Consider the following 14,215-nt stretch of genomic DNA (forward strand, 5'->3'; position numbering starts at 1 on the left):
GCTGCATTTTGGACAGTTTGGAGATGGTTCAGAGAAATTTCACTTCAACAAGTAAAAAGAGCATTACAATAATCTAAACCAGAAGAAATAAAAGCATGAATAATCATCTCCATCTCAGTCTTGGTCCCCACAGATCTTAATTTAGCAATGTTCCTTTATTCAAAAAAACATGAGAGCATAACCTGGCTGACATGATTATCAAAGGACAGTGATTGGTCAAAGATGACACCTAAATTTCAAAGGTTATGCTGAATACAAACATTTAACAACCCATGCTGCTTAATGTTTGGAATAAAATTTTCAGGAGCACTTATAAGAGCTTCTGTCTTACTTGCATTTAACTGAAGACAGTTGCAGCCATCCAAATCTTGGTGACATCCAAACAATCATTTAAAATGGAGAATTGGAGAATCTCATCAGGTTTAAAAGAGAAATACAACTGAATATCAACAGCATAAAAATGATAAGGGATGCCGCTATAACGGCTAATCTGTCCAAGAGGCAGCATATATAAAGAGAACATAGGACCCTGGACAGAACCTTGTGGTACATCGCATGATAGAGGCACTGTGTTTGATATGAACTGACCCAGAGAGACTGAAAAACTCGTATCAGCAAGACAGGATGAGAACCAATCCAAAGCAGACCCTGAAATACCCACTAAATTATTTAGCCTCTTTGATAGAATACCATCCTAGTCTCCCTCATCATTTCATTCAAACAAATTAAAAGCTCTTTCAGATGCAGCCAATGGACCTCTAGTTTGGTGGCTTTCCATAAGCACGCTGTTTTACATCCTACATTTCCATTAATCCAAAGTGAGGATTTGACAGGGGATAATTGTCTAGATTCAAAAGGAGCCACTATATCCAACTTAGAGGAGAACTGTTCATTAAATAACCGGATCAAGGTCTCCACATCATTACAGCTTAACAGCACATCAGCATCAAATAAAACTGAAGTTTTCAGCTCTGGTTAATGATGTGCCTATAAGACATTTGTTTATGGGGCAGTGGATCCAAATTACAAGAAACATCAGAAAGTACACACCTATTGATCGCTTACAAGGAAATCCTCCAAGTGAATATAGTTAGACCGTGTGAAAAAACTAAGTCCAGAGTATGACCCGCTCTATGTGTGGGCCCAGAAACATATTGTATAAAGTTAAAAGACTCAGTTATATCAATAAATTCAGCTGCAAACTTAGAGGTAGCATCATCAACGTGAAAGTTAAAATCACCAATTAAAATTTTGTCCAACTTTATAACTGAAGATAAGAACTCAGTAAAATCAGACAGGAAAAGGCCAGGGAGGCCAGGAGATTGGTCAATTCAAATACAATAGAAAGGCGTCAACCAACCAACTTTAGACATATTGAGTTCAAATGAACTCAGTGCTAACCAACTGACAGTCAAAGCAATTTCTGAAAATCACTGCAAGACCTCCACCACAGCTTGACAGCCTCGGTGTGCTGATGAAGTTACAGTCTGCAGGACAAACTTCATTGATGAATGAGTATTCCACATTTTGCTGCCAGGTTTCAGTGAGGAACAGAAAGTCCATATTTTCTTTAATAGATAAGTCTTTGAGGAGAAATGTCTTGTTAGCAATGGAGCGAGCGTTGAGCAGAGCCATCCTGACAGAGGAACTGTCAGGAGCAGCTCCAGTAGGAGCAAGAGAAATGGCAGGTAAACAGGGTCATATCTCAATAGTGCCTTTGGTTAAAAGGCTGACATTTGGTATGTACTATCCTCTCCCCCCAAGGATTATCCGGTGTGAAAACACCAAAACTTTGAAAAATTGGGTACGGCAGAAAAATCATTTCTCCATAGGGAGAATGTAGCTCTTTCGACCAAGGCAATCTAGGGATAATCTAGTTTATTTAAGGCCCTCTCACCAATTTTCAGGACCCCTTGAAGGTCCACAAAGGGAAGAGTTTTGTTTGTCCAATTGGAGTACCCAGACCCCCATGTTGGGGTATTTGAAATTGATGCCAGGTCCCTTACCAACCTTGATATAACATACTGGTAGGAGGTAAGGGAATTCAGCAAGTCTGATTTGGCTGACATGCTGTGGTTAGCGTATTGTGTCATTTCTGGTTGCTGACTGTGTTAAGTGGTAGCTGCTCTCAGCTTAGCAGCTAACTTAGCTAAGCAGTAAGCGATGGCTTCTGTCTCTTCCTCTTGCTTTCCTGCTCTCTCTTGCTCAGTGTGTCATATGTTTAGCTATTCCTCTGCCTCCTTTAGTGATAATGGTACGTGTAATAAATGTAGTTTATTTGCAGTCTTGGAGGTGAGGCTCAGTGAATTGGAAGTGCAGCTCAGCACCATAGAAAACCAATCATTAGCTAATGGAGTTAGCCAGCCCCTAGTAGCCAGTGCAAGCTGACCTAGCATAGCTCCTGCTTCCCTGGTAGTTCGCAAGCAGCTGAGAAGCCAGGGTGGCTGGGTGACTGTCCGAAGGAAGCATAGCCCTAAGCAAAAGCCAACGGTTCACTACAAACCAGTTCACGTTTCTAACAGGTTCTCCCTAAGTCAGCAACACAGGCAACCATAGTCAAATGCATTCCTGGGGCCAGAGTGGGTGACATAGAATAAAATTTAAAACTGCTGGCTAAGGATAAGCATGAATATGGTATGATTGTTATTCACGTCTGCGGGAATGATCCCAATTGAGCCAATCGGAGGTCACTAAAATGAATGTTGAGTCAGTGTGTACATATTCAATTCAGTTCAATTCAATTTTATTTATATAGCACCAAATCACAACAAAAGTCATCTCAGGGCACTCTTCACATAGAGCAGGTCTAGACCGTATTTTTTAATTTACAGAGACCCAACAATTGGCGACAGAGGCAAGGAAAAACTCCCCTCCACCCTAAGGAATACACTGTCAAACAGTAACGCAGGTGTCCTAAGGCGAAGTCAGGGAGGACAGAAACCTCCCATGGAGCAGAAGGCCAAAAACGTGCTTGATCTTGATTTTCAGTATGAATACAGACCGTGAAAGCGGATTTTAAGCAGGAGATGTCAGAAAAGTTACCACAGGGATAGCTGGCTTGTGGTGGCCAAGCATTCCTAGTGACATTGCTTTTTGATCCTTCAATGTTGAGTAGAGCCGTTCGTGACAATAGTGGGCCATGTTCCTGGAGACATGGACAGAGTACCAGGCGTCATGGCAGGGTGTGTAGCCCAGGTATGGGTGCTTAAGTGTGGGGCACCAGTGCTCCACTGGTGGGCATGGTTCCTGGAATCCTCCAGCAGACCTGTGGCTGGTGTTTACCCAGGTATTGGTGCTAAAGTGTGGGGTAGAATTGTTCGGTTGGTGGGCGATGTTCCTGGACACCCGGGCAGAGTACCAGGGATCGTGGCTGTATGTGTAGTCCAGGTTTTGGTGCTTCAGTGAGGGGTAGAAATGTTTTATTGGTGGGCAATGTTCCTGGAGAAGCAGACAGAGTAACATGGGTAAAGGAATAAAAAATAATTATTTATTAATTTATTATTATTATCTATTATTATTACTTATCTAAATTTATTGAAAAAAATCACTGTGTGGCCAGGGCAAATGCAATTCATATTTTATTCCAGACTCAGGGACCAGATAAAATACAAGACATTACATGGCATAAATTACATCCAATTACACACAATTCAACACACCAACTTCTTAATTTGGTGTAGGTGCCACCAAAACAGCCGTGATCCATCAAGGCATGGACTCCACAAGATGCCTCAAAGTGTTCTGTGGTGTTTGGTACTTACTTTTAGTTTATGCTTGCTGTATGAAATGTGCTATATAAATAAATTTGACTTGACTTGACTGGTATTAGTATAGATGTTATTAACTGATCCTTTAAGTCATGTAAAATGCAAAGGCCCCCCCCCCCCCCTCCCCCGATTGGACTTGTTTTTGCAACACATCCTACAGATGCTGTATGTGGTTGAGATCTGGTGAATTTGCAGGCCAAGACAATACCCCGAACTCAGTGTTTGTAGTGGGTAAATTCAAACACCCAACGTTTCCCAGCAGAAAAAGGCCCAGACCATAACGCTGCCTCCGCCTGCTTGCCTTCTTGCAACTATGCATCCAGCCACCATCTATTCACCTGGTAGACGACGTACCTTGATCTGTCAGTTGACCTCATCCAAGAAGAAATGTGACTTATCAGACCAGACCACCTTTTTCCAATCCTCCAATGTCCAGTTCTGATGGTCAAGGGCCTATTGTAGGCATTTTCTGTGGTGGTGAGGTCGCATCATTGGCATTTTGACTGAGGGTCTGCTACAGAGACCAAGCTGATCAAGGCAGCACTCTACCTTGTGTTCTAACAATTCTCTATGAGAGCCAGTGTTCATTCTGTCCATGAGGTCCCTTACAGTTGCTCTTCTTTGCGCTTGGGCCAGACATATTAGCTTTAGTTTGCTCATTGTCCAATAAGCAATAAGCACCCATGTCCCTTTCTGCGGTTTTTCGGGAGTCCTTCCTTTGAAAACTTATAGAATGTGCTAATGACTGCCGACCTGGAACACCCAACAAGATGTGCTGTATTTGTTATAGTATCACCCTGCACTCAAGCCATCACAATAAGTCCCTTTTCAATGTCCAATAAGTGTTGCCAACAAATGTCTTTTTCCTCTCATTATTCCTGCTTTTGTCCTGCTGCACCCACCGTAAACATGGCTACCGCTGTGTGTACTAATTAGGATAATCCCCTGCAGCTGTGTCTGATCAGTGTTAGGTGAGAAGCAGCATTTAAAGTGAGTGACTGTGTATAGGTGGTTGTATTGTTTTAGGTATGCAGTGTATACAACTGTGTATCATCAGCATGCAGTATCAGCAGCATCAGTAACTGACCCAGAACTAAGCCTTGTGGGACCCCACAACAGATGTTGAAGTTGTAAGATTTAAAGTTGCCAAGAGACACAGAGAATGTCCTGCCTGTTAGACAGGAGGAGAGCCAGTTAATGACATGGCCAGATAGGCCAACTGAATTTTCCAATCTTCTGAGTAAAATGTCATGATCAGTGGTGTCAAGGGCAGCAGTCATGTCCAATAATACTAAAATGGAAAGTTTGTTTGCAGAGCTGTTGATCTTTAGATCATTTACTACTTTCATAAGTGCTGTTTCAGTGCTATGACTGGTCCTAAAACCAGACTGATACACATCATACAGATTGCGGAGTGATAGATAACTATGCAGCTGTTTGTAGACAGCCTTTTCAAGTATTTTACTAAGTAAGGGGAAATTGTCAAGGGTTAAGGGAGCAGGTGGAGGACTTTAGTTGGTGTATCACCTCTTCCAGATCATTCAAGGTAATAGGTGAAAAAAATACATTGTGCCCACAGTGGTATGATGATATAGGGTCAGAGACAGACCAGATTCATCAATATGTGTAATTGTTAGATTTTTTTTCCAATATCAGAAACTTTTTCCAGGAAGAAGGTGGGAAATTCATGACATTTAAGTCGTGAGAAAAGCTCAGCAGGAATTCATCTTGCTGGGTTTAGCAGTTCATCAAACATGGAGAATAGAAATTAAGCATTATTTTGGTTATTGTGTATTCTCTGAGAAATATAGGACTGTCTAGATAGTTTTATTTCTTTTTTATAGTTTTTGAGTGCATTTTTAAAGATCTCGAGGTGAACCAGCAACTTGGCCTTCCACCACTTACCCTCAGCCTTCTGACAGGCTCTCTTTAGCATTGTTATTCTTACCCCTTTCCTTCAAGAAGCTTTTGGTGTTACAGATACCTATTTGGTATTTAAGGGTGCAAGGCTGTCAATAATAATTATATTATTATTATAATGCTTATTTGTGGTTCTGACTGCATTGGCATGCCTGGGGAGCCATGTCATACTAAAAAATATACAGAAATGGTCTGAGATTGCAGCATCTAACCACTAAACTTTTCAAAGCTGTCTGGCCTTCTCTGGGACCTATAATGCTGAATATTCTTAATTTATCACTTATTACTACCATTGTCCCCAGACACTTTAAGATGGCTGTGGTTAAACCTCTACTTAAGAAACCTCACCTTGAGCCAGGCTGTCTTAATAACTATTGACCAATTACTTCTTTTCAAAAGTACTAGAGTGAGTTGTGTCTAAGCAACTTTCAACTCATATATCAAACAGTTATCTGTTCAAACCTTTTCAATCTGCTTTCAGGACCTATCGTTCCACTGAAACTGCTCTTATCAGAGTGGTGAACGATGTTCTACTCGCTATGGATTGAATTCGACCTCTGTGCGTCTACTACTGGAGCTCAGTGTAGCCTTGACACCATTGATCATTGTATAGTCATAGACTGACTGAAATCGAACTTTGGTGTCTCTGGATCCTGTTCGTGGACTTCAGCTCGGCATTCAGCATTATCCCAGAAGTCCTCATCTCCAAACTCATGCAGGTCACTGTCCTGCCTCCACCTCTCAGTGGATCACAAACTCCCTGACAGGAAGAAGCAGGTGAGGCTGGGGAAAATCATATCCAGCACCCAGACAGTCAGTACTGGTGCCCCTCAGGGATGTGTGCTCTCCCCACTGCTCTATCTGTCCTGGAAGAGGGATCCCTCCTCTGTTGCTATTCCTGAGGTTTCTTCCATTATTCCCTGTTAAAAGAGTTTTGGGGGGCGTTCTTCCTTATTGGAATCAAGGTTCTACAGATATAGGATGTTGTGTGGTGTACAAATTGTAAAGCCCCCTGAGGCAAATTTGTGATTTGTGATATTGGGCTATGTAAATAAAAATTGACCTGATTTGACTTGACTTGACTTTATGGTAAGTCCACAGAATATCACCTTGTTAAAAATGCACAATCCCTCCACCCAGCGTGAACACAGTTGCAGTCATTGGATCAGTGAAGGACAGATGGTGTGAGGGATGTTACCCAATGTGTGGCAATGTTGGTGAAATTTCAGAGGGTATAGTCTCTGTTAGCTGTTCAGGGAACAGTTGCTCAACCAGAGCGGCTGCCAGATCAGACCAGACAAACTTGGTACACTTGATCATCAAGTTTATTACAGATATTTAACAGCTGTATGAGTAAAGATTAGATAGAAGTCCCTCTTATTTCATTTTGAGCAAGGAGATACTGTACAATTGCAATGTGGAAACAGCAATGAAAGAAAGAAAAGGGTATTTAATCTTTGTCTGGATCTTAATGTGCATCAAAATACACATACAGATAGTCACCCATGGGTTAAAGTAGGTGTAGCAGTGATGTTAAGAAAGCTTTTAAAAACAGTCCTTGGTCCACAACTGAATCTACACCAAACTCTATTGTCCGGAGTTGTTGAGGAGGTGTTAAAATATTTACAGAGTGCCTGAAAGCCTAATTTGGAGATCTGTGCTCTTAGTCTCTTACTGTCCAGTATGGTGAAGGTTTTGAGTACATCTTTCCTTCCCTTGACTGTTTTCACCAGTGTGGGGGAGTGGTAGGAAGGGCAGAATCCCCTCCTCTCATTCACAACCCCATAGCTGGATAGGCAAGGTAGATTGTCCACATGTTGAAGTGCCTTTGAGCAAGACACTAAACCCCATATTGCTCCAAATTTGTATAGTAGGAAAAAATGCAAGTTGCTTTTGGACAAAAGCATCTGCCAAATGAAGGTTATGTAATTATAATGTTTATCTAAGTGAAGTATCTACATTTTCCTGCCACTGACACCTACAAATGTTAACCTAAACTTGGTTGATTGAAAGATACCAGCAAATGAAAATGGCATTAATAATGCACCTTTCTTGTCTGCACCTAAAGGTGAAGGTGAACGGAGCAGTGGGGAGGTGGCTGAGCCTGGTGGTGCTGGAGTACAGATGACGGTGTACGGTATCAGTGCTCCCATTCAGAGCCATCCCCCAGCCAAGGTCCAGCAGAGGAGGAACCCCTCTAAAACACCATTTAATACTACCAAGACCAGCAGACCTGGAGCCCCCAACAGGATAAGCAAGATCAGAAACTACAATGTTAAAGAATGACACAAACACAGAGGAAAATCTGTCAGTATACTATCATGGGGAGTCAAACAGCCTGTGAAAACAGTTGTATAAAGTTTTCTATGGCTCCGGAGGAGCTTTGTTGAGTCTGACAAAATACTTTGACGATGCCATCATAATCTCAGATATTAAGATGCATTGTAGGAGTATGATCCAACTTTTACTGAAGCTTGACCCATACTAAGAACCAAAAGTCAGGACATTTTGTCCTCTGCTGCTATGATTTGGACCATTCATTTTAAGTCTGAATTGCCCACATTTATGGAAGTGGGGGACTCTTTTAAAGCCAATATCTGTAGAATTTCTATGTGATTATAACTTCATCTAAATTATCCTGATGGCATAGTACACACAAGAGTACAATCACCAACAACAGAAATGCACTCCAAATCCAGGAATGTTTCAGATACCAAATCAAAAAAATCTTAATTAAACTTTAGTATGATGTGTTCAATGTAAGAATATGTTTTTATATTCAACTCCTTCCTTCCTTCCAACATCTGAGCTCATGTTAGTTAATCAGTGACAGCCACAATAAAAATACACCTTAAGGCTTTAATGTAATTGTGTTTTGTGTGTGTGATTGTGTGAGTTAATCCTCGATATTTTAAATGTATGTATTGTTCAAGGTTGTTCTATCTGTAATTGCATAATTTATTTACCTTTCATGTTTTCTTTTTCTCAAAATAAAAAAACAGTCCCAAGATTTGTCAAACTGATTGAACTAAATTGCAACACATGCAAATCTAACAACAACTCATTAGGGAAAATAAGCTAATGTCTGCCCAAAAAGTCCCATGGTTCGTATGCCTGAGGAACCTTTGCAGCATGTCATCCCCACTTTCTCTCCACTCATTTCCTGTCATCCAATATCTAATAAAGGCATGAAATATCCCCTGAATAATTTAAAAAATCACCACAATCTAGTTGGTAGATCATCATTGCTTTAGGTACCACTAAGATAAACAGAATTATACTATACTTTCAGAAAAAAAACATTAATTCATGCTGATTAAAATTTCATCTCTCTACCAGCATCATTTAATGGGACTTGTTAAAGCTATCCAATGTCTCAGAAATAATGTGACTCATAAAGAAATTAATTATTACAATTAATTTCTATTGAACAACATGGACTATGCAATGAATTTCATACATTCACTTGCATTAATGTGATTATCAAGCAAGTCCATGAATGAAAAAGTGCAACTTAATTTGAGCCTGGTTCACTGTTTATCACGGAGTCACTGTGTGCTTCTAAAGCCTGTTATCACTGTGCTGCCACAGTAGGTCATTAGGAAAAAAATATTTCCTTAGAACATCATGCTGCCTGAAATACTGAACTCCAGTAACCCCAAGAAGTCAGACCAGCTTTCCTGGCTTCGTCATCACTCGGGCCCCGCCCTTTAATCACGCTATCTCCGAACAACACCCTCCCTTATATTGTGATTGGATGAAGCCTCACACCCCCGCTACGGTATTGGCCAATTGACATGTCATTCAGAGTACTGCGTGTGTGTGTGTGTGTGCGCGCGCGCGCGCGCGCGCGCGTGCGTGTAACCGATGTGTGATGGTGCAGACGCTGGTCTGTACATTTATGTTTGATGTAAAGTTATGTAATGTTAAATGCTGGTGTCACTGATGGCTGCTTATTGGCAAGTGTGAACGTGAGAATGGTAAAGGTTCACAGTCTTCTATTTGAGGGCAAGAAGAAAAAGCAGATGTTTAAGAGTTTATTATCTATAGGCTAGATCTGTGTTGTAAACCTACAGTGATCAAAATATAATTGTTGATGGATGTGACAAAGCACACTATTACTATTTAAACGATCAATTATTGTTTTATTTATTAAAGTAAGACAAATGTTCATAATAGGACAGGACACAGGCCAAATCCTATTTGTGCTAATTTACAGTTTATTTAAACCAAACTCTCACCTCGACTTGTAGGGATGGCAGTTTTGTTCTGTTGCTTAGTTGGTCCACCACATTGATTCAGACTGAAATGTCTCAACAAATATTGATGATTACCATGCCATTTTGTACTGACATTTGTGGTGCCCACATTATGAATGTTGCTGACTTTCATGATCCTCTGACTTTTCCTATTACACCACCAGCAGGTCAAAATTTTCTCTTAATTTGTACTCGATGCATATACCTGCTAAACATCAACATATTATCATTGTGAACACGTTATTATGCTTATGTGAGCATTTAGTAAGCTCAAAGCACAACACTGTGCAGCTGCTAGAATGGTTGTAGACAGGTCCACATCTCATGATGAAAACTAATTGAGGAAAAGTTGAAAGCCCTGCCAGATTGGACAGTCAGTGATCAAAAAGCATTACCTTCCATCAGCTGCTGACAAATATTTGAGAAATAATTTTGCTGAGTCCTGCACAATATTTCGAAAGTTTTGACTTGAACATTGCTCAGGTACATTTCTCAATATACCATTTGTACCAGTGTTACCCATTGAAGCCTGTCAAATCAGACATTTTCGAAATGAAGCCCCTTTGAGTTTTGAGTGCCACAAGCTCCACAACCCGTAAAAATTATTCATACATCGATGAATTACAGGTAAGTTCACCATGGTTTGTTGGTGGTCACTAGCATTTCGCACCTAACATTCACCCATGCAGAGCCAAGGTTACTTCATCGGGCAAGAAGGACGCACGTCAATTTAGAGTTTCCACTGGCTTGTATGTCTTTGGATAACCAGTATGATGAAAAATAAATATTAAAAAAAGTAATATCCTAGCCTAGAGAGCAACACAATTTCATATGTTGTTGCATTAAGATCCAGTGCAACTATGTAATAAAGATATCATTTGGCTGGCGTCAGATGTGGCATCCAGCGTTTAGTCCAACTTTATTTTTAAGCTATATTATTATTATTTCATGACATTTTGTAGCCATATGCAGCTGCTGCCTGCAGTCTGGTCGTCCAGCCGGGCGGAGCAGCGAGAATGACAGTGCCGGTCCGGCCGAGAACAGAATTCGTTTGAACTCTAGTAACCCCGTCTAAACATTTTCTTTTTTTCTCTCTGTGACTACGGGGGCGTTCAACGAATTACTTCATCACTGGCTGGATCCGGGAGCTCTGCCTCTTTTCTCATTGGACTATGCGGCCAAGCCAAGCCGTCAGCCCATGTGGCGTGGCCAGGAAGAATGTGAGACATTTAAATTCATCAGAGAAAAAAGATTCAAAGAAGAACGGATGCTAACGTTGTATAGACAGGGAAACGACAGAGACAGCGATTCCTCCCTACCATCATAACGGAAATAACGAAGAGAATACATGCCAAACAAGTGCTAACATCTCACCAAGTAGTTTCAATTCGTGATATTTGGGGAGCAAACCGGTGTAGACAACACAGGTAAGATCGCTAATCGCTATTAGCTATGGTTTTCGGATAACGTCGTCACTGCTATTATGCGTCACTTCTCTTTTATCGAGATAAAACGATAGCAAACTAAGCTGAATATAAGGCTGTAAAAAATTATAATCAAATTTTTATTTTAACAGGTTTAGGTCAAACAGCTGAAACTTATTCCAGAAATGGGGCAGTGTCTCTCTGTCTTTATCTCTTTCAATCAGTTTCTGTGTCTGTCCCTCTATCATTCTTATTGTCTCATTTTTCTGACCCAGGTCTTCATCACTCACATTCAGTTTTTCTCCGTATCACATTTCCGTATATCTTCCCCCTGTGAGTTTGTTGTCTGTCGCCTTCCGCTCTCAGCAGCCTCTCACTCTGCTCTCGCCCATCTCTTCCTCCTGCCCAGTCTGCATCATTTTTTGATGAATTTGCTGATAACGTCTCTTTTTCCCTTCCTTTTAACTGACCTAAAATGTTTTATATTGTAGGAGTATGTGTTTAATAGCCTACAGGCAGTTAGAATCAAACAAGTAATAAACAGAAAGTGATTCTTGGATCATGGCTAAAATATATTTTCAGTCTGAAAGTTATGTTGTAGTCTGTTTGTGTGAAGACTCGTGCTCACATTAACAGATGGGTTTAACAGGATGGACATATTCTTAAATATATTTTGGACACACCTTCCCATCAAGGAGTGCCCAAACCTTTTACAGGTAATGTATCTTAAATATATTTATATTTATATTTATATAATTAATAAATAATCAAATTATAATAATAAGTCCTCTAGCACTGCAGTCTGAAGGGTCCAGTGTGTAAGATTTAGGGATGCACCAATCCGACTTTTTCAGTCCCGATACCGATGCAGATACCTGGACTTTGGGTATCAGCCGATACCAAGTACTGATCTGATACCAGTGTTTAATAAACTGTATGCCTCACTGTGTGGAAGAAACTGGGATCATTCTTTTATGTGTAAGGCAACATCAGACTCAACTTTGCTTTCCTAACATTACTTTCCTAACTTTTTAAAGCAAAATGTAACACATAAGTATGTTTATATGTTTAAAATTATTAATCCATGAGTGAGTGATTCAAGTCATTCGTTCACAGGGAAACAGTCACTGAGTGAGTGTTTTAAGTCATTCGTTTGCAGTAGGAGGGGTGTGCTCAAGACAGCAAATATACAGCTGATTCGGGTTGCTAACGTTTTAGCTGCAATGATTCAATAACATTTGTCTTGGACTGAAATCCAGATATATAACATTATCTAGATTGATATTATATGCGTAGGCTCACATTTAACGTTACTGTGTGCGGGACACACACACACGTAACATATCTGTTTTGAAAAGAGGACAGCTATAAGGATACACTCACTGAATGGAGTGTGTGTATGTGTGTGTGTGTGTGTGTGTGTGTGTTGCTGCTAATCTGTTTAAAATAAACAAAAAATGTAAACTATATAGGATTTTGTGGATTGAGTTAAGTAAACCTACCGAGATGTGGTGTTAACCAAAAGCAGCAGGTTCTCCGTCAGAAACACAGAAACCCGAACAAATCCAACTTTCTAAGGCAACTGACAGTAACACTGAGAAACTTACATTTTTTACTGGAAAGTTCAGCTGAGCCAGAGTGATGGTGACATGACAGAGAGAGGAAAGTAATCCTGGAGGGGAAAGTGCCTGAAGTAATGAAAACACAACAATTCTTATTTTCAGGTGATCATACACTAATTAAAACATACTTATGAATATTATATTCCATTTCTGCCAAGTCCGTTCCACTAGATGCCAGTAAATTCTACACATTGGACCTGTAAGCCTAACATCCTCACCAGAACTTTACTAAATCCATAAATGAACTGTTAAGCTCCACATTCTCTGAACAATAATGATTCAAACATAATGCAAGACTATTTATTTAATACTGTAGCTCTTTACTGTTAATTAAGATCGATTCATTTAACTGCACAGGCTGTTTCATTTTACAAGTGATGAACAGAAGTTACTCGAAAAAAAATATGAAAAAAAACACTAGCTCTCTTGTAGAAAGCAACTTAACTTTTGACTAATATTATAACGTTAGATACGACCTGATTATTGAATCTAGTTTGTCATTCAGGTCTCAGTCACTCTGTGTGTGTGTATGTTGGCTGACAGTGACTTGCCATGACTGATTGTCTGTTTTGCTGCGGTGCCTAACGAACAGTTTTTGGAGGCCAAAGTGGTCAAGTCAAGTGAAGTCAAGTCAGTTTTATTTATATAGCTTCAAATCACAACAGATGTTATCTCAGGGCACTTTTCAGATGGAGCAAAGAAAAAAAACATTAAATCACATAGAAGTACTGTGAATGAGTTAATTTTAACTTGTAGATGAGACATTCTACTCATGTCAGTTGGAGGATATGAAATGTGTTTTCACAAGTTTTGTTCCTTTAGGGAGACTAAGTGTGTATGAAAGAGAAACTGATCTGGCTTTAACTCTGCAATCCAGGAACAAGTTTATCTTCTTCAAGGAAGAGTATCATGTGATATAGTTTAGCTTTTGTCTGTATTGTGTTCGGTCCATGACTGTGTGACAAGTCAGATCTTGTTGTGGGGTGCTGCTGTATGAGTCAAACAGTCTAATATTCAGAATGTTAGGGCTGGTGGGAGTGCAGTAAGGGATAACTGTAGAAGACAATGAAGATAGTCATCTTTGTTGAATATAATTTGTAATAACAGTCATTACAGCATGAGGCAGCAGTGGGCAGACACACCAGTTTATCGAGTGCTGAATAACTGTATAGATATGTGTATTGACCAGCCCAACTTGCAGCTCACAGTCATGTGCAGGGTGT

The 14,215-nt window shown here is 40.2% G+C and overlaps 2 protein-coding genes across 5 annotated transcripts in view; both read left to right on the forward strand.

The window, feature by feature from the left end:
* The window catches only part of ccdc57 (coiled-coil domain containing 57), a 141,046-nt gene extending 132,349 nt beyond the window's left edge, over window positions 1–8,697 (forward strand). For all 3 annotated transcript variants that reach the window (XM_042396484.1, XM_042396485.1, XM_042396487.1), the window contains one exon: window positions 7,756–8,697. In XM_042396484.1, the coding sequence (XP_042252418.1) occupies window positions 7,756–7,973 (218 nt within the window). In that variant the 3' untranslated portion in view covers window positions 7,974–8,697. The remainder of the gene's footprint in view (window positions 1–7,755) is intronic.
* Window positions 8,698–11,020: 2,323 nt separating this feature from the next.
* fasn (fatty acid synthase) overlaps window positions 11,021–14,215 on the forward strand; it is a 77,622-nt gene continuing 74,427 nt past the window's right edge. The window contains exon 1 of one of the 2 annotated variants that reach the window (XM_042396389.1): window positions 11,021–11,373. The gene's annotated coding sequence lies outside the window, so the exon portion shown is untranslated. The remainder of the gene's footprint in view (window positions 11,374–14,215) is intronic. The other variant, XM_042396388.1, reaches the window with a different exon arrangement.

This window comes from Thunnus maccoyii, chromosome 20 (assembly GCF_910596095.1).
Source record: "Thunnus maccoyii chromosome 20, fThuMac1.1, whole genome shotgun sequence".
NCBI lineage: Eukaryota > Metazoa > Chordata > Actinopteri > Scombriformes > Scombridae > Thunnus > Thunnus maccoyii.